This window comes from Oncorhynchus masou, chromosome 5 (assembly GCF_036934945.1).
Source record: "Oncorhynchus masou masou isolate Uvic2021 chromosome 5, UVic_Omas_1.1, whole genome shotgun sequence".
In the NCBI taxonomy this organism is placed as follows: Eukaryota; Metazoa; Chordata; class Actinopteri; order Salmoniformes; family Salmonidae; genus Oncorhynchus; species Oncorhynchus masou.
In genome coordinates this window covers 87953989-87976446 of record NC_088216.1, presented here as the reverse complement: position 1 = coordinate 87976446, position 22458 = coordinate 87953989, and the positions used below count along the sequence as shown (strand labels likewise).

Sequence of the window (22458 nt, the reverse complement as noted above, 5' to 3'; positions counted from 1 at the left end):
ACCCACCACGCTACACATTACACATTTATAGTGAAAAGGAGCTAGCCACACCCAAACGCTACACGTTACACATTTATAGTAGGAGCTAGCCACACCCACCACGCTACACGTTACACATTTATAGTAGGAGCTAGCCACACCCACCACGCTACACGTTACACATTTATAGTAGGAGCTAGCCACACCCACCATGCTACACGTTACACATTTATAGTAGGAGCTAGCCACACCCACCACGGTACATGTTACACATTTATAGTAGGAGCTAGCCACGCCCACCACGCTACATGTTACACATTTATAGTAGGAGCTAGCCACACCCACCATGCTACACGTTACACATTTATAGTAGGAGCTAGCCGCACCCACCACGCTACATGTTACACATTTATAGTAGGAGCTAGCCACACCCACCACGCTACCCGTTACACATTTATAGTAGGAGCTAGCCACACCCACCACGCTACACGTTACACATTTATAGTAGGAGCTAGCCACACCCACCACGCTACACGTTACACATTTATAGTAGAAGCTAGCCACACCCACCACGCTAAACGTTACACATTTAAAGTGAAAAGGAGCTAGCCACACCCACCACGCTACATGTTACACATTTATAGTAGGAGCTAGCCACACCCACCACGCTACATGTTACACATTTATAGTAGGAGCTAGCCACACCCACCACGCTACACATTACACATTTATAGTGAAAAGGAGCTAGCCACACCCACCACGCTACACGTTACACATTTATAGTAGGAGCTAGCCACACCCACCACGCTACACGTTACACATTTATAGTGAAAAGGAGCTAGCCACACCCACCACGCTACACGTTACACATTTATAGTAGGAGCTAGCCACACCCACCATGCTACATGTTACACATTTATAGTAGGAGCTAGCCACACCCACACGCTACACGTTACACATTTATAGTAGGAGCTAGCCACACCCACCACGCTACATGTTACACATTTATAATAGGAGCTAGCCACACCCACCATGCTACATGTTACACATTTATAGTAGGAGCTAGCCACACCCACCACGCTACATGTTACACATTTATAGTAGGAGCTAGCCACACCCACACGCTACACATTACACATTTATAGTAGGAGCTAGCCACACCCACCACGCTACACGTTACACATTTATAGTAGGAGCTAGCCACACCCACCACGCTACACGTTACACATTTATAGTAGGAGCTAGCCACACCCACCACGCTACACGTTACACATTTATAGTAGTAGTTAGCCACACCCACCACGCTACGCGTTACACATTTATAGTAGGAGCTAGCCACACCCACCACGCTACACGTTACACATTTTTAGTAGGAGCTAGACACACCCACCACGCTACACGTTACACATTTATAGTAGTAGTTAGCCACACCCACCACCCTACATCTATCACTATGCAGTTGTTCCACCCATGGAATTGTGGTAGGTAGCTCCTTGTGGTAATTTTAATTCTCTGGACCCAACATCTCCATGCAGACCAACTCAGTGGGCTTATGGCTAGTTTCCTCGCTTTCATTAGAAGGTTGGGAGTTGCTGTAGATCCTCTGCCGTGTCATACCACAGTCTGGAAACCGATGCGTCTCTGCTTGGCACGAGAATCCTGTTATGGGTTTTGGTTTCCTGAGAATCATCGTTGCCTACAATGACTGAAAGTGTAATGTGAGTTTCCCCTGAAACACCACGCAGAGCTAATGTTCACTAAGCGTATCCATACCGATAGGATCGACAAGAAAGGCAGCGCTGTTCTCAGATCAGCTTTTTCCATTCAAATCTTACCTTAAAAACCTTAGCCTCGGAACAGTGGTTTAACTTCCTTGTTCAAGGGCAGAAGGACAGATTTTTGCATTGTCAGCTCGGGGATTCAATCTTGCAACCTTTCGGTTACTAGTCCAACGCTCTAAACCACTAGGCTACTTGCCGCCCCCAATTACTCTACAATACTGACAACGGATCTGCTCCTAGAGAGATATTACCACCTATATTCAGGCGGATTATTCTAATGCTAACCCAATAATGATATTGCGGTACATCACACATTTGGTACGTCATTGCGCACATGTTGTTACACATAATGAAATATATTGAGGCAAAATGACAGTAAGGCTAGCCTGCAATTAGCAAAATAGGATTCAATTGATTGAACAAGAAATGTATTTCAATATGATTCAAATACACTGAGTGGACAGTGCTCTTTCCATGACATAGACTGACCAGGTGAATCCAGGTGAAAGGTATGATCCCGTATTAATCTCACTTGATTAATCCACTTCAATCTGTGTAGATGAAGGGGAGGAGACGGGTTAAAGAAGGATTTTTAAGCCTCGAGACAATTTAGACATGGATTTAAGTGCCTTTGAACGGGATATGGTAGTAGGTGCCAGGCGCACCAGTTTGAGTGTGTCAAGAACTGCAACGCTGCTGGGTTTTTCACGCTCAACAGTTTCCCATGCGTATCAAGAATGGTCCACCATCAAAATGACATCCAGCCAATTTGACACAAATGTGGGAAGCATTGGAGTCAACATGGACCAGCATCCCTGTTGAATTCTTTCGACACCTTCGGGGGGCAACTCAATATTGGGAAGGCCTGTGTATACTGTATTTGTCTTTAATGCAGTCACCTCCATTTTAATTTGAAGCATATTTGTAACAATTGTAAAGACACGGCCAACTTTGTAATTGTAGTCAACGTTATCGGTGGTCACAGAGAGACAGATACACATGTTGGTTACATGTTAAGCAGAGATCTTCTGTGTTTAAAGTGTTGTAGAAAGGCAATTACTTTACTAACCACCTCCATGCTTCTCTCTGACAGTTCTGTGTTGTAATCCTCCCACCACCTCCATGCTTCTCTCTGACAGTTCTGTGTTCTAATCCTCCCACCACCTCCGTGCTTCTCTCTGACAGTTCTGTGTTCTAATCCTCCCACCACCACCATGCTTCACTCTGACAGTTATGTGTTCTAATCCTCCCACCACCTCCATGCTTCTCTCTGACAGTTTTGTGTTGTAATCCTCCCACCACCTCCATGCTTCTCTCTGACAGTTCTGTGTTGTAATCCTCCCACCACCTCCATGCTTCTCTCTGACAGTACTGTGTTGTAATCCTTCCACCACCTCCATCCAGTGTTTTGGTAATTCCTTCTCTCTCTCTCCAGCTATATATCCAGACCACCACCCTCTATATCTCTACGAATCTCAGTGCCTCTAGTGCCACCACTAACTCTCCTCCTCTCTCTCTCTCTCTCTCTCTCTCCAGCTATATATCCAGACCACCACCCTCTGTATCTCTATGAATCTTAGTGCCTCGGTGGCCTTGGGGATGCTTTACATTCCTAAAGTCTATGTCATCATCTTCCACCCGGAGCTTAATGTCCAGAAGAGGAAGAGGAGCTTCAAGGCAGTGGTGACGGCCGCGTCCCTCACCACACGGCTCTCACACAAGACCAGTGACAGGCCCAATGGAGAGGTCAAGACGGAATTGTGTGAAAACATTGATCCAAACAGTAAGTATCACCAAACCAGTGCCCGTATTCACAAAGAGTGTTGATCCAGGAGATTCATTGTTGATCTAGGAGGAGGATGCTGATCTAGTAGGAGTGCTTATAGGAGTAGGGTAATGATAGAGGACTATGTTGCTGATCTAGGAGATTGAGTGTTGATCTTGGAGTAGGAGTGTTGATCTAAGACTTGGAGTGCTGATCTAGGAGGAGGATGCTGATCTAGTAGGAGGGTGTTGATCTAGGAGGAGGATGCTGATCTAGGAGGAGGGTGTTGATCTAGTAGGAGGGTGTTGATCTAGGAGGAGGGTGTTGATCTAGTAGGAGGGTGTTGATCTAGGAGGAGGGTGTTGATCTAGTAGGAGGATGCTGATCTAGTAGGAGGGTGTTGATCTAGTAGGAGGATGCTGATCTAGGAGGAGGGTGTTGATCTAGTAGGAGGGTGTTGATCTAGGAGGAGGATGTTGATCTAGTAGGAGGGTGTTGATCTAGGAGGAGGGTGTTGATCTAGTAGGAGGGTGTTGATCTAGTAGGAGGATGCTGATCTAGGAGGAGGGTGTTGATCTAGTAGGAGGGTGTTGATCTAGGAGGAGGATGCTGATCTAGTAGGAGGATGTTGATCTAGTAGGAGGGTGTTGATCTAGGAGGAGGGTGTTGATCTAGTAGGAGGATGCTGATCTAGTAGGAGGGTGTTGATCTAGTAGGAGGGTGTTGATCTAGTAGGAGGGTGCTGATCTAGTAGGAGGATGCTGATCTAGGAGGAGGGTGTTGATCTAGTAGGAGGATGCTGATCTAGGAGGAGGGTGTTGATCTAGTAGGAGGGTGTTGATCTAGTAGGAGGGTGTTGATCTAGTAGGAGGGTGTTGATCTAGTAGGAGGATGCTGATCTAGTAGGAGGGTGTTGATCTAGTAGGAGGGTGTTGATCTAGTAGGAGGGTGTTGATCTAGTAGGAGGATGCTGATCTAGAAGGAGGATGTTGATCTAGGAGGAGGGTGTTGATCTAGGAGGAGGGGGTTGATCTAGGAGGAGGATGTTGATCTAGTAGGAGGATGCTGATCTAGTAGGAGGATGCTGATCTAGGAGGAGGATGCTTATCTAGTAGGAGGGTGTTGATCTAGGAGGAGGGTGTTGATCTAGGAGGAGGATGCTGATCTAGGAGTATAATGTTGATCTAGTAGGAGGGTGTTGATCTAGTAGGAGGGTGTTGATCTAGTAGGAGGGTGTTGATCTAGTAGGAGGGTGTTGATCTAGTAGGAGGGTGTTGATCTAGTAGGAGGATGCTGATCTAGTAGGAGGATGCTGATCTAGGAGGAGGATGCTTATCTAGTAGGAGGGTGTTGATCTAGTAGGAGGGTGTTGATCTAGGAGGAGGATGCTGATCTAGTAGGAGGGTGTTGATCTAGTAGGAGGATGTTGATCTAGGAGGAGGGTGTTGATCTAGGAGGAGGGTGTTGATCTAGTAGGAGGATGCTGATCTAGGAGGAGGGTGTTGATCTAGTAGGAGGGTGTTGATCTAGTAGGAGGATGTTGATCTAGGAGGAGGGTGTTGATCTAGTAGGAGGATGTTGATCTAGGAGGAGGGTGTTGATCTAGGAGGAGGGTGTTGATCTAGTAGGAGGGTGTTGATCTAGTAGGAGGGTGTTGATCTAGTAGGAGGATGCTGATCTAGGAGGAGGGTGTTGATCTAGTAGGAGGATGCTGATCTAGGAGGAGGGTGTTGATCTAGTAGGAGGGTGTTGATATAGGAGGAGGGTGTTGATCTAGTAGGAGGATGTTGATCTAGGAGGAGGGTGTTGATCTAGTAGGAGGGTGTTGATCTAGTAGGAGGTGTTGATCTAGTAGGAGGATGCTGATCTAGGAGGAGGATGCTGATCTAGGAGGAGGATGCTGATCTAGGAGGAGGTGTTGATCTAGTAGGAGGGTGTTGATCTAGTAGGAGGATGTGATCTAGTAGGAGGATCTGATCTAGGAGGAGGTGTTGATCTAGTAGGAGGGGTTGATCTGTTGATCTAGGAGGTGTTGGTGTTGATCTAGGAGGAGGGTGTTGATCTAGGAGGAGGGTGTTGATCTAGGAGGAGGGTGTTGATCTAGTAGGAGGGTGTTGATCTAGGAGGAGGATGTTGATCTAGTAGGAGGATGCTGATCTAGTAGGAGGGTGTTGATCTAGGGTGTTGATCTAGTAGGAGGATGCTGATCTAGTAGGAGGATTGATCTAGGAGGAGGGTGTTGATCTAGGAGGAGGATGTTGATCTGATGTTGATCTAGGAGGAGGATGTTGATCTAGTAGGAGGGTGTTGATCTAGGAGGAGGATGTTGATCTAGTAGGGTGTTGATCTAGGAGGAGGATGTTGATCTAGTAGGAGGGTGTTGATCTAGTAGGAGGATGCTGATCTAGTGTTGATCTAGTAGGAGGTGTTGATCTAGTAGGAGGATGTTGATCTAGTAGGAGGGTGTTGATCTAGTAGGAGGGTGTTGATCTAGTAGGAGGTGTTGATCTAGGAGGAGGTGTTGATCTAGTAGGAGGATGTTGATCTAGGAGGAGGGTGTTGATCTAGTAGGAGGGTGTTGATCTAGTAGGAGGATGTTGATCTAGTAGGAGGGTGTTGATCTAGGAGGAGGGTGTTGATCTAGTAGGAGGGTGTTGATCTAGTAGGAGGATGTTGATCTAGTAGGAGGGTGTTGATCTAGGAGGAGGGTGTTGATCTAGTAGGAGGGTGTTGATCTAGGAGGAGGGTGTTGATCTAGTAGGAGGGTGTTGATCTAGGAGGAGGGTGAATATGAGTAGGAGGGTGTTGATCTAGAGGAGGTGTTGATCTAGTAGGAGGGTGTTGATCTAGTAGGAGGGTGTTGATCTAGTAGGAGGGTGTTGATCTAGGAGGAGTGTGTTGATCTAGGAGGGTGTTGAGTATCTGATCTTGGATCTGATCTAGGAGGATCTCTGATGTTGATCTAGGAGGAGTGTTGATCTAGGAGGAGGGTGTTGATCTAGGAAGGGTGTTGATCTAGGAGGACTCTGATCTGGATGATTGATCTAGGAGGAATATTTGATCTAGGAGGATCTGGATCTAGTAGGAGGTGTTGATTTAAACAAATGTTGATCTAGTAGGAGGATGTTGATCTAGTAGGAGGGTGTTGATCTAGTAGGAGGGTGTTGGAGGAGGGTGTTGATCTAGGAGGAGGGTGTTGATCTAGGAGGAGGTTGTGTTGATCTAAGGAGTATTTGATCTAAGGAGGGTGTTGATCACATTTTGATAGGAGGAATGTTGATCTAGTAGGAGGATGATCTGATCTAGGAGGAGGATGTTGATCTATTAGGACACTGATCTAGTAGGAGGATCCATCTGATCTTAGGAATGCTGATCTAGGAGGAGTGTGTTGATCTAGTAGGAGGGTGTTGATCTAGGAGGAGGATGTTGATCTAGTAGGAGGACATGTTGATTAGTAGGATTTTGATCAGAGGATGTTGATCTGGAGTGATGCTGATCTAGTAGGAGGATGCTGATCTAGGAGGAGGGTGTTGATCTATAGGAGGGGTGTTGATCAACTGATCACTAGGAATAATGTTGATCATCTTCTGGAGGGTGTTGATCTAGTAGGAGGGTGTTGATCTAGTAGGAGTTGTGCTGATCTAGGAGGACATTCTGATCTAGGAGGACCTGTGCTGATCTAGTAGGAGGATGTTGATCTAGTAGGAGGATGCTGATCTAGGAGGAGGATCTGATCTAGTAGGAGGATGCTGATCTAGGAGGAGGATGTTGATCTAGGAGGAGGGTGTTGATCTAGGAGGAGGATGCTGATCTAGGAGGAGGATGCTGATCTAGTAGGAGGATGCTGATCTAGAGTTTGGAGGGACCTATTGATCTAGTAGGAGGGTGTTGATCTAGTACTATTTGATCTAGGAGGAGGGTGTTTGATCTAGTAGGAGGGTGTTGATCTAGGAGGAGGGTGTTGATCTAGATCTAGGAATGATTTGATCTAGGAGGAGGATGTTGATCTATAGGAGCATGCTGATTGGTACATCTAGGAGTGAGGGATCTGATCTTGGTAGGAGGATGTTGATCTAGTAGGATGCATTGATCTAGTAGGGGTTATGATTAGGATTTGATTTGGTAGGAGGGTGTGATCATAGTAGGAGGATGATCTTAGTTTGGAGGAGGGTGTTGATCTATCTAGGATTTGATCTAGTAGGAGGGTGTTGATCTAGTCTAGCTGATTTAGGAGTTTGATCTAGGAGGAGGATTATGATCTAGTAGGAGGATTTGATCTAGTAGGAGGGTGTTGATCTAGTAGGAGGGTGTTGATCTAGTAGGAGGGTGTTGATCTATAGGAGGATGCTGATCTTAGTGTTGATCTAGGGAGGTGCTGATCTAGTAGGAGGGTGTTGATCTAGTAGGAGGATGCTGATCTAGGGTGTTGGAGGAGCATGTTGATCTAGTAGGGGGGGTTGATCTAGCCTAGGTAGTGTTGATCTAGGAGGAGGGTGTTGATTAGGAGGATGCATTTGATCTGATCTAGGAGGATGTTGATCTAGTAGGAGCATGTTGATCTAGTAGGAGGATGGTGATCTAGTAGGAGGGTGTTGATCTTGTTGATCTACAGGAGGGTGTTGATCTAGCCTAGGAGGGTGTTGATCTAGTAGGAGGGTGTTGATTAGCCTAGGAGGGTGTTGATCTAGGTAGGAGGGATGTTGATCTAAGGAGGGTGTTGATTAGTAGGAGGGTGTAATGATTAGTAGGAGTAGGGGTGTTGATCTAGGGTAGGGTGTTGAGGGTGTTGATCTAGTAGCATGTTGATGGTAGGAGGGTGTTGATCTAGGAGGAGTTTGATCTAGGAGTAGGGTGTTGATCTAGTTGCTGATCTAGTAGGAGGGGTGTTGATCTAGGAGGAGGATGCTGATCTAGGAAGATGTTGATCTAGCATTTAGGAGGATGTTGATCTAGTAGGAGGGTGTTCTGATCATGATCTAGTTGATCTAGTAGGAGGATGTTGATCTAGTAGGAATGATCTAGTAGGATTTAGTTTGATCTAGTAGGAGGATGTTGATCTAGTAGGAGGGTGTTGATCTACAGGAGGGTGTTGATCTAGTAGGAGGGTGTTGATCTAGGAGGAGGGTGTCATGATCTAGTAGGAGCATTTGATCTTGGTACAGGGGTTGTTAGCATTTGATCTAGGAGGGGGTAATGTTGATCTTAGGAGTTTGCTGACTAGTAGGGGGTTTGATCTAGGAGGAGGATGATTAGTTTGATCTAGGAGGAGGATGCTGATCTAGCATTTATCTGATCTAGTAGGAGGTAATATTAGCCTAGCATTATGTTTGATCAGGGGATGCTGATCTAGTATTTGATCTAGCATTTGTTGATCTAGTAGGAGGGTGTTGATCTAGTAGGATGTTGATTTGAGTAGGAGGGTGTTGATCTAGGAGGAGCATTTGATCTAGTAGGAGGGTGTTAGGATCTGATCTAGTAGGGGGGTAGGAGGGTGTTGATCTAGCCTAGCATTTAGGAGTAGGGGGTGTTGATCTAGTTTGAGTACAGGGTGTTGCTATCTAGTAGGAGGATTTGATCTAGTAGGAGGATGTTGATCTAGTAGGAGGGAAATGATCTAGCAGGAGGTGTTGATCTAGTAGGAGGGTTGATCTAGCCTGATTTAGTTTGATCTAGTAGGAGGATGCTGATTTAGGAGTTTGTGTTGATCTAGTAGGAGGGTGTTGATCTATTAGGAGCATGTTGATCTAGTAGGGGTGTTGATCTAGTAGGAGGATGCTGATCTAGGAGGAGGGTGTTGATCTAGTAGGAGGGTGTTGATCTAGTAGGAGGGTGTTGATCTTAGGAGGGTGTTGATCTAGGAGGAGGTGTTGATCTAGTAGGAGGGTGTTGATCTAGTAGGAGGGTGTTGATCTAGTAATTGATCTAGGAGGAGGTGTGATCTAGTAGGAGGATGCTGATCTAGGAGGAGGGTGTTGATCTAGTAGGAGGGTGTTGATCTAGTAGGAGGATGTTGATCTAGTAGGGAGTTGCTGATCTAGTAGGAGGGTGTTGATCTAGTAGGAGGATGCTGATCTATCTAGAAAGGATGCTGATCTAGGATGACTGAGTTGAAGTAGGAAACCAGGTCGTTTTGATCTAGTAGGAGGAGTGTTGATCTGTAGGAGGGTGTTGATCTAGAACTAGGGTGTTGATCTAGTAGGACTATGTCTGATCTAGGAGGACATGTTGATCTGTATTGATTGATCAAGGAATGTTGATCTAGTAGGAGGATGAATCTAGTAGGAGGATGTTGATCTAGTAGGAGGGATGTTGATGTTGATCTAAAAGGAATGCTGATCTAGGAGGAGGATGCTGATCTAGGAGGAGGATGCTGATCTAGTAGGAGGTGTTGATCTAGTAGGAGGGTGTTGATCTAGTAGGAGGATGTTGAAAGGATGATCTAGTAGGAAATGTTGATCTAGTAGGAGGGTGTTGATCTAGGAGGAGGGTGTTGATCTAGAGGAGGATTGATCTAGTAGGAGGGTGTTGATCTAGTAGGAGGGTGTTGATCTAGTAGGAGGATGTTGAGGGTGTTGATCTAGTAGGAGGATGCTGATCAATAGACAAGAGGTGTTGATCTAGTACAGGATCTTGCTGATCTAGTAGGAGGGTTTGATCTAGTAGGAGGTTGATCTAGGAGGAGGATGTTGATCTAGTAGGAGGATGGATCTAGTAGGAGGATATGATCTAGTAGGAGGATGCTGATCTTTCAGTAGGAGGATGTTGATCTAATAGGAGGTGTTGATCTAGTACAGGTGTTGATCTAGTAGGAGGATGCTATTAGTTTAGTGTTGATCTAGTAGGAGGTCTGATCTTAGGATGTCTGATCTAGGAGGATAAATGTTGATCTAGTAGGAGTGTTGATTGGTGTTGATCTAGTAGGAGGGTGTTGATTAGGAGGGTGTTGATCTAGTAGGAGGATGTTGATCTAGAGGAGGGTGTTGATCTATGTTGATCTGAGGAATGATCTAGTAGGAGGATGTTGATCTAGTAGGAGGGTGTTGATCTAGTAGGAGGATGTTGATCTAGTAGGAGGATGCTGATCTAGTAGGAGGGTGTTGATCTAGTAGGAGGGTGTTGATCTAAGGAGGTGTTGATCTAGTAGGAGGTGTTGATCTAGGAGGAGGATGTTGATCTAGTAGGAGGTGTTGATCTAGTAGGAGGGTGTTGATCTAGTAGGAGGGTGTTGATCTAGTAGGAGGGTGTTGATCTAGTAGGAAAATGTTGATCTAGTAGGAGGATGCTGATCTAGTAGGAGGATGATCTAGAGGAGTGTGTTGATAGTAGGAGGTTTGATCTAGTAGGATTGGATAACTGATGCATTGATCTAGTAGGAGGATGCTGATCTAGTAGGAGGGTGTTGATCTAGTAGGAGGGTGTTGATCTAGTAGGAGGGTGTTGATCTAGTAGGAGGGTGTTGATCTAGTAGGAGGGTGTTGATCTAGTAGGAGTTGATCTTGATCTAGTAGGAGGATGCTGATCTAGGAGGAGGATGTTGATCTAGTAGCTGATCTAGTAGAGGGTGTTGATCTAGTAGGAGGGTGTTGATCTAGTAGGAGGGTGTTGATCTAGTAGGAGGATTTGATCTAGTAGGAGGATTGATCTAGTAGGAGGGTGTTGATCTAGTAGGAGGGTGTTGATCTAGGAGGAGGCTTGATCTAGTAGGAGGATGCTGATCTAGTAGGAGGAGGGTGTTGATCTAGGAGGAGAGGATGATGATCTAGGAGGAGGATGTTGATGGAGGAGGGTGTTGATCAAATTCATAGGAACTTTTGATCTAGTAGGAGGGTGTTGATCTAGTAGGAGGATGTTGATCTAGTAGGAGGGTGTTGATCTAGTAGGAGGATGCTGATCTAGGAGGGGATGTTGATCTAGTAGGAGGGTGTTGATCTAGTAGGAGGGTGTTGATCTAGGAGAAGATGTTGATCAGTAGGAGGGTGTTGATCTAGTAGGAGGGTTTGATCTAGTAGGAGGGTGTTGATCTAGGTAGGAGGAATGTTGATCTAGTAATGATCTAGTAGGAGGGTGTTGATCTAGGAGGAGGGTGTTGATCTAGTAGGAGGGTGTTGATCTAGGAGGAGGGTGTTGATCTAGTATGGGTGTTGATCTAGGAGGAGGGTGTTGATCTAGTAGGAGGGTGTTGATCTAGGAGTAGGTGTTGATCTAGTAGGAGGGTGTTGATATAGGAGGAGGTGTTGATCTAGTAGGAGGGTGTTGATCTAGGAGGAGGGTGTTGATCTCCAACCCTGTTCATCATGATTTAATAACAGGCAAAACTCCTTCTCTGATACGCTTTGTGAATATGGTCTGAGAGCACCTCCGACCAGCATTTAGGTTTTTGGTTCAACCACTGCTATCTAAATTAATCCTGACAGTTTCATCTTGGTTTACAACTCTATCTGTTCCTGGAGAGTTTTAGTCACCATCCTGATTTTAGACACCCAACCCTGTACAAATGAGGTTTCACACTCACCCACCTGGGACAACTATGTACGGTATAATTACTGGAAATATGTTGAACAGATCTGTAGGATTGTTTAAATAGTACCAACTCCAAGCTGTTCCTATTAGGTTTTAGTTTTGAACAGTTGCTGCTTTTAAGTGCACTATATGGGGTTATGTTGGTTTGGGACTCAGAACCTCTTTCGGTTGTTTGCATTAAAAAAATATTTAAAAATTAACACATTTTATAATTTCAATGGAACACAGGGTGACAATCTGCTATTACACTCATTACCACACTATTAGTTTATCTCCATCTGTTTATAACTGAAATGGTTTACCAGTTGTTGTTTTTTAAGTATCACCGCCGATATGATAACATGTTATTGTTTTATTTTAATTTTAAAATCAGCAACCTGAAGATGTATAGCATGGATGGTATCACTTCCTCAGAATGTGATCCTTATAATAGTGTCAGTGTATAAGGGTTTGATTTAATTCAACTGAATCACTGCAAATAATGTTTTACCTCACTCTTCTGCAGCCCTGTTTATACCTGCTTCTAACATGCGTCCGTTGTCCTGATCTTGTCCACATTCTGAGTCGACAAAATGTGTGCACAATCAAGTGACACCTTGTGATTGAGTTAGATCTTCCTGACCACCTCTGGAGGAAACACATATTGTACTTGAAGTGTTGAATCCTGACAACAGAATCATATACAGTACCAGTCAAGAGTTTGGATAAACCTATTCATTCAAGGGTTTTGCTTTATTTTTTACTATTTTCTACATTGAGGAATAATAGTGAAGACATCATTTATGAAATAAAACATATGGAATTTTGTAGTTACCAAAGCATTTAGTGTTAAACAAATCAAAATAGATTTTATATTTGAGACAGGGGTGATTCATATCAGCCTAGCATTTAGTTTGGTACAGGGGTGATTCATATCAGCGTAGCATTTAGTTTGGTACAGGGGGGGTATTATTAGCCATAGCATTTAGTTTGGTACAGGGGGGTTATATTAGCCTAGCATTTAGTTTGGTACAGGGGGGTAATATTAGCCTAGCATTTAGTTTGGTACGGGGGGGGTATTATTAGCATAGCATTTAGTTTGGTACAGGAGGGTTAATATTAGCCTAGCATTTAGTTTGGTACAGGGGTGATTCATATCAGCCTAGCATTTAGTTTGGTACGGGGGGGGGTATTATTAGCATAGCATTTAGTTTGGTACAGGGGGTTATATTAGCCTAGCATTTAGTTTGGTACAGGGGGGTAATATTAGCCTAGCATTTAGTTTTGTACAGGGGGGGTTAATATAAGCATTTAGTTCGGTACAAGGGGGTAATATTAGCCTAGCATTTAGTTTGGTACAGGGGGGTAATATTAGCCTAGCATTTAGTTTGGTACAGGGGGGTAATATTAGCCTAGCATTTAGTTTTGTACAGGGGGGTTAATATAAGCATTTAGTTTGGTACAGGGGGTAATATTAGCCTAGCATTTAGTTTGGTACAGGGGGTAATATTAGCCTAGCATTTAGTTTGGTACAGGGGGGGTAATATTAGCCTAGCATTTAGTTTGGTACAGGGGGTTTATATTTGCCTAGCATTTAGTTTTGCACAGGAGGGTTAATATTAGCCTAGCATTTAGTTTGGTACAGGGGTGATTCATATCAGCCTAGCATTTAGTTTGGTAGGGGGGTTATATTCACACTAGCATTTAGTTTGATACGGGGGGGGGTTATATTCGCCTAGCATTTAGTTTTGTACAGGGGGGTTAATATAAGCATTTAGTTCGGTACAAGGGGTAATATTAGCCTAGCATTTAGTTTGGTACAGGGGGTAATATTAGCCTAGCATTTAGTTTGGTACAGGGGGTAATATTAGCCTAGCATTTAGTTTTGTACAGGGGGGTTAATATAAGCATTTAGTTTGGTACAGGGGGGGGTAATATTAGCCTAGCATTTAGTTTGGTACAGGGGGGTAATATTAGCCTAGCATTTAGTTTGGTACAGGGGGTAATATTAGCCTAGCATTTAGTTTGGTACAGGGGGTAATATTAGCCTAGCATTTAGTTTGGTACAGGGGGTAATATTAGCCTAGCATTTAGTTTGGTACAGGGGGTTTATATTTGCCTAGCATTTAGTTTTGCACAGGAGGGTTAATATTAGCCTAGCATTTAGTTTGGTACAGGGGTGATTCATATCAGCCTAGCATTTAGTTTGGTACGGGGGGTATTATTAGCATAGCATTTAGTTTGGTACAGGGGTGATTCATATCAGCCTAGCATTTAGTTTGGTACGGGGGGGGGTTATATTCGCCTAGCATTTAGTTTGATACGGGGGGGGGGGTTATATTCGCCTAGCATTTAGTTTGGTACAGGAGGGGTTTATATTAGCCTAGCATTTAGTTTTGAAAAGCGGGACAAAAAAAAGAAGGTTTTTCTTTCAAAAACAAAGACGTTTCTAAGTGACCCCAAACTTTTGAACGGTAGTGTACATATCCAAGTATATGCCAATAGAAAGAATGCTGTAACACTGGAAAATGCAGCTCGTGGACTGTCATTCCAGGTTCAATATGCGACCTGACTGAGTTAGCTAAAGTTGGCTAGCTAGCTAGCAAGTGACAAGAACGTGAACAGCCTGCATGGCAACCATTTTGTTTAGAACGGACGACCAGTCGTTTTGCATAGCAACTACGCAATAACAATTAACGACTGGGTCGCGTCTGTAGCAACGTGACCAATAGAACTAACAACCATATTTCTGCACGGACTATGTCTTCTGGTGGAAGAATGAAATTGTATTGAATTGATTCATCAAAATAATGTTTTTAATGAAAATATGTAATTCATTGATATTTAAAAAAAACTGTTGATAAAAGTTCAATAAAAGCAATAAGACAAGAGGCACCGCTGTATCCTGAATACAGTCACATGTAAATGGCTGACTGGCCCTCTATCAGGTTTGTTTTATCAAGCGCAGAATAGGCTCTAACAATGGGAATTCCAACCCCCCCTGTTGTATAATGTATTACATCCTGTGAATCTTTGAGCATTTTCCAGACAAATTGCTAGCAATACAGTGTCCAAACTATAGCTATTTACTATTTTCATAATTTGACCAGGTGTCTTGCTATAAGGTTATCATATTAGACGGCCTTTCTAATTCGACATGCATAAACACAACCAATGATTTTAGGCTTACAAAGCTGTTTTACACTTTTTAAAATAGGAGGATCTATGAAATACAATGTATTTGCACAGCTGTGGACAGGTGGAGGATATTTGGGACAGTAGCCCATTATACCCAGTCTTAATAAATAGCTGGATAACAAATGCAGGCGGTAATGACGAGTGTAAAACTATTGACAATTAAAGTGTGCCGTTTTCTGTTGATTCATACAGCTTGTGTCGTCATACGGGAGATCCAAGTCAGGTTGGATGAATTTGCATACAGGGAGGAATCAGGGAATCTGGTCACAATACAGACACAGTGGGCAGATAAGAGACACAGTTGATTGGATAACGACAACCGCATTTTAATACAAGGTGTAACCATGGCTTCTGTTATTCATATATATTCTATTTTCCCACTGTGCCTGGCTACTGACATGACAAACATCAACCTCCACAATCTAATGAAAACTGTTGATTATCAAAGCCTCTCCAGTATAGTGTCATGGACTAACTGTAAATAATATCCTCAATTTGAGTTTATGACTTGGATAACTTCAGAACCTCAGGCTGTTCCAGGGTGTTCTGATCACAGAGTAACGCTGTACACACACACACACACGCACACACACACACACACACACACACACACACACACACACACACACACACACACACATACAGCTGTAAAAACTGTAACACAAAGCTGATGGGGATCTGTGTTCTTCTCTTCACTACAATTTAAATCATGTTTTCTCCCAACAGGCTAATTCTCAGGTAAGACCAAATTCATCTTTAACTTTTTGCTATGACCTTGTTCTCATTCTTTGAAGTCTGGAAGAGGAGAATAGATGTGAGGGGAGGAGAGAGGAGAATGAGAGGAGAATGAGAGGAGAATGAGAGGAGAGGAGAATGAGAGGAGAGGAGAATGAGAGGAGAGGAGAATGAGAGGAGGATGAGAATGAAAGGAGAGGAGAGGAGAGGAGAATGAGAGGAGAATGAGAATGAGAATGAGAGGAGAGGAGAATGAGAGGGGAATGAGAGGAGAGGAGAGGAGAGGGAAGGGGTGAGGAGACGTGAGGATAAAGCCAATGGGGTCTCCTCCAGCTAGCTATTTATCATAACCTTTCGAAATTCACTCATAACTTCCACATGGGAGAGATAAAGGAAGCAGAATATTTTAGTGCAATTGAGCGGCAGAAATATAGTTTCCCAAACAAAGTCTGCTGCCTCACTATTGAACAGGACTCTCCAACCCTGTTCCTGTCGCTTTTAACTCCAACCCTGTTCCTGTCGCTTTTAACTCCAACCCTGTTCCTTTAGGTTTTAACTCCAACCCTGTTCCTGTAGGTTTTAACTCCAGCCCTGTTCCTGTAGGTTTTAACTCCAGCCCTGTTCCTGTAGGTTTTAACTCCAACCCTGTTCCTTTAGGTTTCAACTCCAGCCCTGTTCCTGTAGGTTTTAACTCCAACCCTGTTCCTGTAGGTTTTAACTCCAACCCTGTTCCTGTAGGTTTTAGCTCCAACCCTGTTCCTGCAGGTTTTAACTCCAACCCTGTTCCTGCAGGTTTTAACTCCAACCCTGCTTTTAACTCCAACCCTGTTCTGTAGGTTTTTACTCCAACCCTGATTTCAACTCCAACCCTGTTCCTGTAGGTTTTAACTCCAACCCTGATTTTAACTCCAACCCTGTTCCTTTAGGTTTTAACTCCAACTCTGTTCCTGTAGGTTTTAACTCCAACTCTGTTCCTGTAGGTTTTAACTCCAACCCTGTTCCTGTAGGTTTTAACTCCAACCTTGTTCCTTTAGGTTTTAATTCCAACCCTGTTCTGAGATTTTAACTCCAACACTGTTCTGTAGATTTTAACTCCAACCCTGATCTAGCGCACACGATTCTAGTAATTACCTGGTTGATAAACTGAACCAGGTTAGTTACAACTGGGGTTGGAGCAGAAAACTCAGGAGGGTCTCTCTCCAGGAACAGGGTTGGAGTTAAAACCTACAGGAGGTCTCTCCAGGAACAGGGTTAGAGTTAACACCTACAGGAATATCTCTCCAGGAATAGGGTTGGAGTTGACAGGAGGGTCTCTCCAGGAACAGGGTTGGAGTTAACACCTACAGGAGGGTCTCTCTCCAGGAATAGGGTTGGAGTTAAAACCTACAGGAGGGTCTCTCCAGGAACAGGGTTAGATATAAAGCCTACAGGAGTGTCTCTCTCCAGGAATAGGGTTGGAGTTAACACCTACATGAGGGTATCTCTCCAGGAACATGGTTGGGGATAAAACCTAAATGTACAGATTAGAGCATTGATGACATAACTATACAGATTAGAGCATTGATGACATGGGTTTACAGATTAGAGCATTGATGACAAATGTACAGATTAGAGCATTGATGACATAAATGTACAGATTAGAGCATTGATGACATAGGTTTACAGATTAGAGCATTGATGACAAATGTACAGATTAGAGCATTGATGACAAATGTACAGATTAGAGCATTGATGACAAATGTACAGATTAGATTATTGATGACATAGGTTTACAGATTAGAGCATTGATTACATAAATGTACAGATTAGAGCATTGATGACATAGGTTTACAGATTAGAGCATTGATGATAATGACAGAAAAGGTAAGGTATTTTTAACAATAGAGAGCAAATAAAGTAACATATTCAACCAAGAATGATGTACAGATCGCTTTAGGGCCCTCACCCATCACCCCGGTAACCATGTTTATGGGATGTCCGAGACAATGCTTCTCCTGTTCAGTGGGAAGCCACCTTTTAATCACTATGCTGATTATTTTACATTTATTTCACCTGCAGTGCCTTCAGGAAGTATTCACACCCCTCGACTTTTTTCCACATTTTGTTGTGTTACAGTGATTACATGTAGATGTTTTGGGTCACTGGCCTACACACAATACCCCATAATGTCAAAGTGGAATAATGTTTCTCAGAATTTTTAGAAAATAGTAACAAAAAAAATACAAATATTAAACCCCTTTGTTATGGCAAACCTAGATTTGTTCAGGAGTAAAAATGTGCTTAACATGTCCCATAATACATTGCATGGACTCACTCCGTGTGCATGTAACATGATTTTTGAATAACTTCCTACATTCTGTACCCCCCACATCAAATGATCTGTAAGATCCCTCAGTTGAGCAGTGAATTTCAAACACAAATTCAACGACAATGACCAGGGAAGTTTTCCAATGGCCTCACAAAGAAATGTAACTATTTGTAGATGGGTGGAGAAAAAATATGGAGAAAAAAATGAATATCTCTGTGAGCATGAGGAAGTTATTAATTCCACTTTGGATGGTGTATCAATACACCCAGTAGCAACAAAGATACAGGCGTCCTTCTTATTACCACAGGGATTTCACCATGAGCCCAAAGGTGACTTTAAAACAATTACAGAGTGCAGCAGTTCCCAAGCTAGTAGTCGCGACCCCATGTGGGTTTGCCTGATGTGAAAATTGGGTCATGTGAGAATTACCTAAATCCTGAAAAATGATGCGTCATAAAAATCACTGTAATTTGGTTCAACTTCACAATCTAAATGACAATTATTCAAATGTAAAGTAAAGTATAAAGTATATAATTCAACCAGAGAACGCCCTCAGATCAGAGGGAAGAAGCTGCACTTGACCTTGGTGAATGGTTACGCTACGAAACCACACAGTATTTGTCACGATCGTGGTAAGAAGCGGACCAAAGCGCAGCGTGGTGTGAATGCATCATTTAATAGATGACGAAAAAACAATTTGAAGTAAACTGTACAAAAACAATAAACAAATAACGACCGTGACGCTATCATAAGGACTGTGCTGACACAAGCAACTAACATAGACAATCACCCACCAACAAACAGTGAAACCCAGGCTACCTAAGTATGATTCTCAATCAGAGACAACTATTGACACCTGCCTCTGATTGAGAACCATATAGGCGAAACATAGAAATTCCAAAATCATAGAAAAACAAACATAGACTGCCCACCCCAACTCACGCCCTGACCATACTAAATAATGACAAAACAAAGGAAATGAAGGTCAGAACGTGACAGTATTGCAGAAACGTTGATATTATCAGCCGAAAACAGAGTGCCTGAAAACAATGCATTGGGAGGTAGAGGCACAGACTCTGACAGAAATACACTTTGTCATATACAGTAACACTGTTCAATTAAGGATGCATGGTATTGCTGAGCAATCAAGAGGAAACTTACTGAACGACTCAAAAACCTTCCTTAGGCTCTCCAAATGGGCGTTAAGCTGTGAGGGCTGAGAAATGCCCCATGCATTGACTTTTGTTCGCTCCATGCCAGGGGATACTGTTCACGTGGACATGTAGCTCTGGCTCAGGATTCCCCAGCATCAAGCATCATAAGGAATGTTCAGTGTGCTGACAAAAACAATAAAACAGATTCCAAATGGGATCGAATGGTGGGCTTTTGAAACAGGTGGGAGGGGGTTCATCTATGTTGGGGCGGATGGCAGACCTCTTACACTCTAGTTTACGCATGTGTCTGCCACTGACATATGGACGCGTTGTATGACACACCCACTGAGCTAGATGGACACACCCACTGAGCTAGATGGACACACCCACTGAGGAGATGGACACACCCACTGAGGGAGATGGACACACCCACTGAGCTAGATGGACACAGGAGATGGAGTTAGAATGGATAGCCCACTGAGCTAGATGGATACACCCACTGAGCTAGATGGACACACCCACTGAGCTAGATGGATACAGGAGACCCACTGAGCTAGATGGATACACCCACTGAGCTAGATGGATACACCCACTGAGCTAGATGGATACACCCACTGAGCTAGATGGATACACCGAAGGAGTTAGAATGGATACACCCACTGAGCTAGATGGATACACCCACTGAGCTAGATGGATACACCCACTGAGCTAGATGGACACCCACTGAGCTAGATGGATACACCCACTGAGCTAGATGGATACACCCACTGAGCTAGATGGATACAGGAGTTAGAATGGATACACCCACTGAGCTAGATGGATACACCCACTGAGCTAGATGGATACACCCACTGAGCTAGATGGATACACCCACTGAGATAGATGGATACACCCACTGAGCTAGATGGATACACCCACTGAGCGAGATGGATACACCACTGAGATAGATGGATACACCCACTGAGATAGATGGATACACCCACTGAGCTAGAATGTGGACAGAGAGCTAGAATGGATACACCCACTGAGCTAGAGAATGGATACACCCACTGAGCTAGAATGGATACACCCACTGAGCTAGAATGGATACACCCACTGAGCTAGATGGATACACCGAAGGAGTTGGAATGGATACACCGAAGAGCTAGAATGGACACACCCACTGAGCTAGAATGGATACAGAAGAGCAAGGATGGATACACCGAAGAGTTGGAATGGATACAAGAAGAGCTAGAATGGATACACCAAAGAGGAGAATGGATACACCGAAGAGCTAGAATGGACACACCCACTGAGCTAGAATGGATACAGGGTGAAGAGCAAGGATGGATACACCAAAGAGTTAGAATGGATACATGGAAGAGCTAGGATGGATACAGGGTAAGAGCTAGAATGGATACACCGAAGAGATAGAATGGATACACCGAAAAGCTAGGATGGATACACCCACTGAGCTAGAATGGATACACCGAAGAGCTAGAATGGATACAGGGAAGAGCTAGAATGGATACAGGAGATGGAAGAGCTAGAATGGATACACCGAAGAGCTAGAATCCCAGTCAGACTTAGTTTCTTTCACAGTTCCCAGTTGTTTTCAATGCACTGAAGTCGGATGTCAGAGAGGGTGACCCAGTTGGAGTTCCCAGTTGTTTTAAGGAAGATGGCAGGGTGTTCCCTTTGAGTCAAACTGGGATTTTTAAAATGTTTTTGGGGTCATCCAACTCAGGTACTCAGGCCTCTTTCTAGCGCTCTGACTTTCAGACCTGAAGATCACTGACGTCATGATTAGACTTCATATTATTTTTTGGGAGTTCCCAGTTGTCTTGAAATCACCATAAAACTCATGATGCCCTTTGCCAGCTCATATTTGTATGAAGCTGTAGTCAGTGCTCTTGTCTGCGTTCAAACCAAATATCCATCTAGGGTTGGATGTGACAGGAGAGGTACACACTGTGGACCACGCCTCGCTGACTTTGAGAAGCTAAGCGACATGCATCAAGCCACACCCATCTCATTAACGGTGGTGAGATAAGAGACATTAGGTCAGACTAATTTGCAATTGACTGTCATAGACCCCCCTCATTAAAAGTATGTGATGGTGAGTTCAGAAGACAACCAGAAATACTGTTAAAATTGTTTTCCTTCTATTGAATACCATGTGGCTGTTAATTACATCCTTATTTTCACATGGTTGGGGTGAAGGAACTTTCAAAAATTAAAATTGGGGTCGAGGGAGAAAAAGTCCCTGGTCTAATGGCCGTGATAGGAGAACACTGAGGATGGATCAACAACATTGTAGTTACTCCACAACACTAACCTAAATGACAGAGTGAAAAGAAGGAAGCCCGTACAGAATAAAAAATATATTACAAAACATGCTTCCTGTTTGCAATAAGGCACTAAAGTAAAACTGGTCGAAAGTCGTGCACTATATAGGTCATAGAGTGCCATTTGGGAAACAGACACTATTCCCAGTTCATGCTAGAAAAGGCAGCAGTCTGCCTTCTCTCCTGCCTCGTCCTCTGTCATGTGTCCCCATAGAGCACCATCTGGTCCTGGGTATCCCTCTGCAGTTCTCTCTCTCTCTCTCTCACTCACTCTCACACACACACACACACACACACACAGTCTTTCCATCCCTCTTCAGCTCTCTATCAATTCAATTCAAGGGGCTGTATTGGCATGGGAAACGTGTTAACATTGCCAAAGCAAGTGAGGTAGATCATATATAAACTATAAAAAATAACAGTAAACATTACACATGGAGAAGTTTCAAAACAATAAAGACATTACAAATGTCATATTATATATATACTGATGTCTTGGACAGAGGGTAGAGCAGGAGATGGAACGCCAAGGTGAAGGAGATGGAGAGATATGTAAAGGAGTGGAGCCGACTTGTAAGGCTTTGGACAAAAGGTCTGCTAAATGGGATGGAGATTATTATATTATTATATTACAGTGTTGTAACAATGTACAAATGGTTAAAGTACACAAGGGAAAATAAATAAGCAGATCTCTCTCTCTGAATGACATGGA

At 43.6% G+C, this 22458-nt stretch overlaps 1 protein-coding gene across 1 annotated transcript in view; it reads left to right on the top strand.

Moving 5' to 3' along the window:
- LOC135530281 (metabotropic glutamate receptor 7-like) overlaps nucleotides 1-22458 on the top strand; it is a 224017-nt gene that overhangs the window by 191269 nt on the left and 10290 nt on the right. The window contains exon 9 of the mRNA XM_064958639.1: nucleotides 3297-3543. Coding sequence (XP_064814711.1) covers nucleotides 3297-3543 — 247 coding nt within the window. The remainder of the gene's footprint in view (nucleotides 1-3296; nucleotides 3544-22458) is intronic.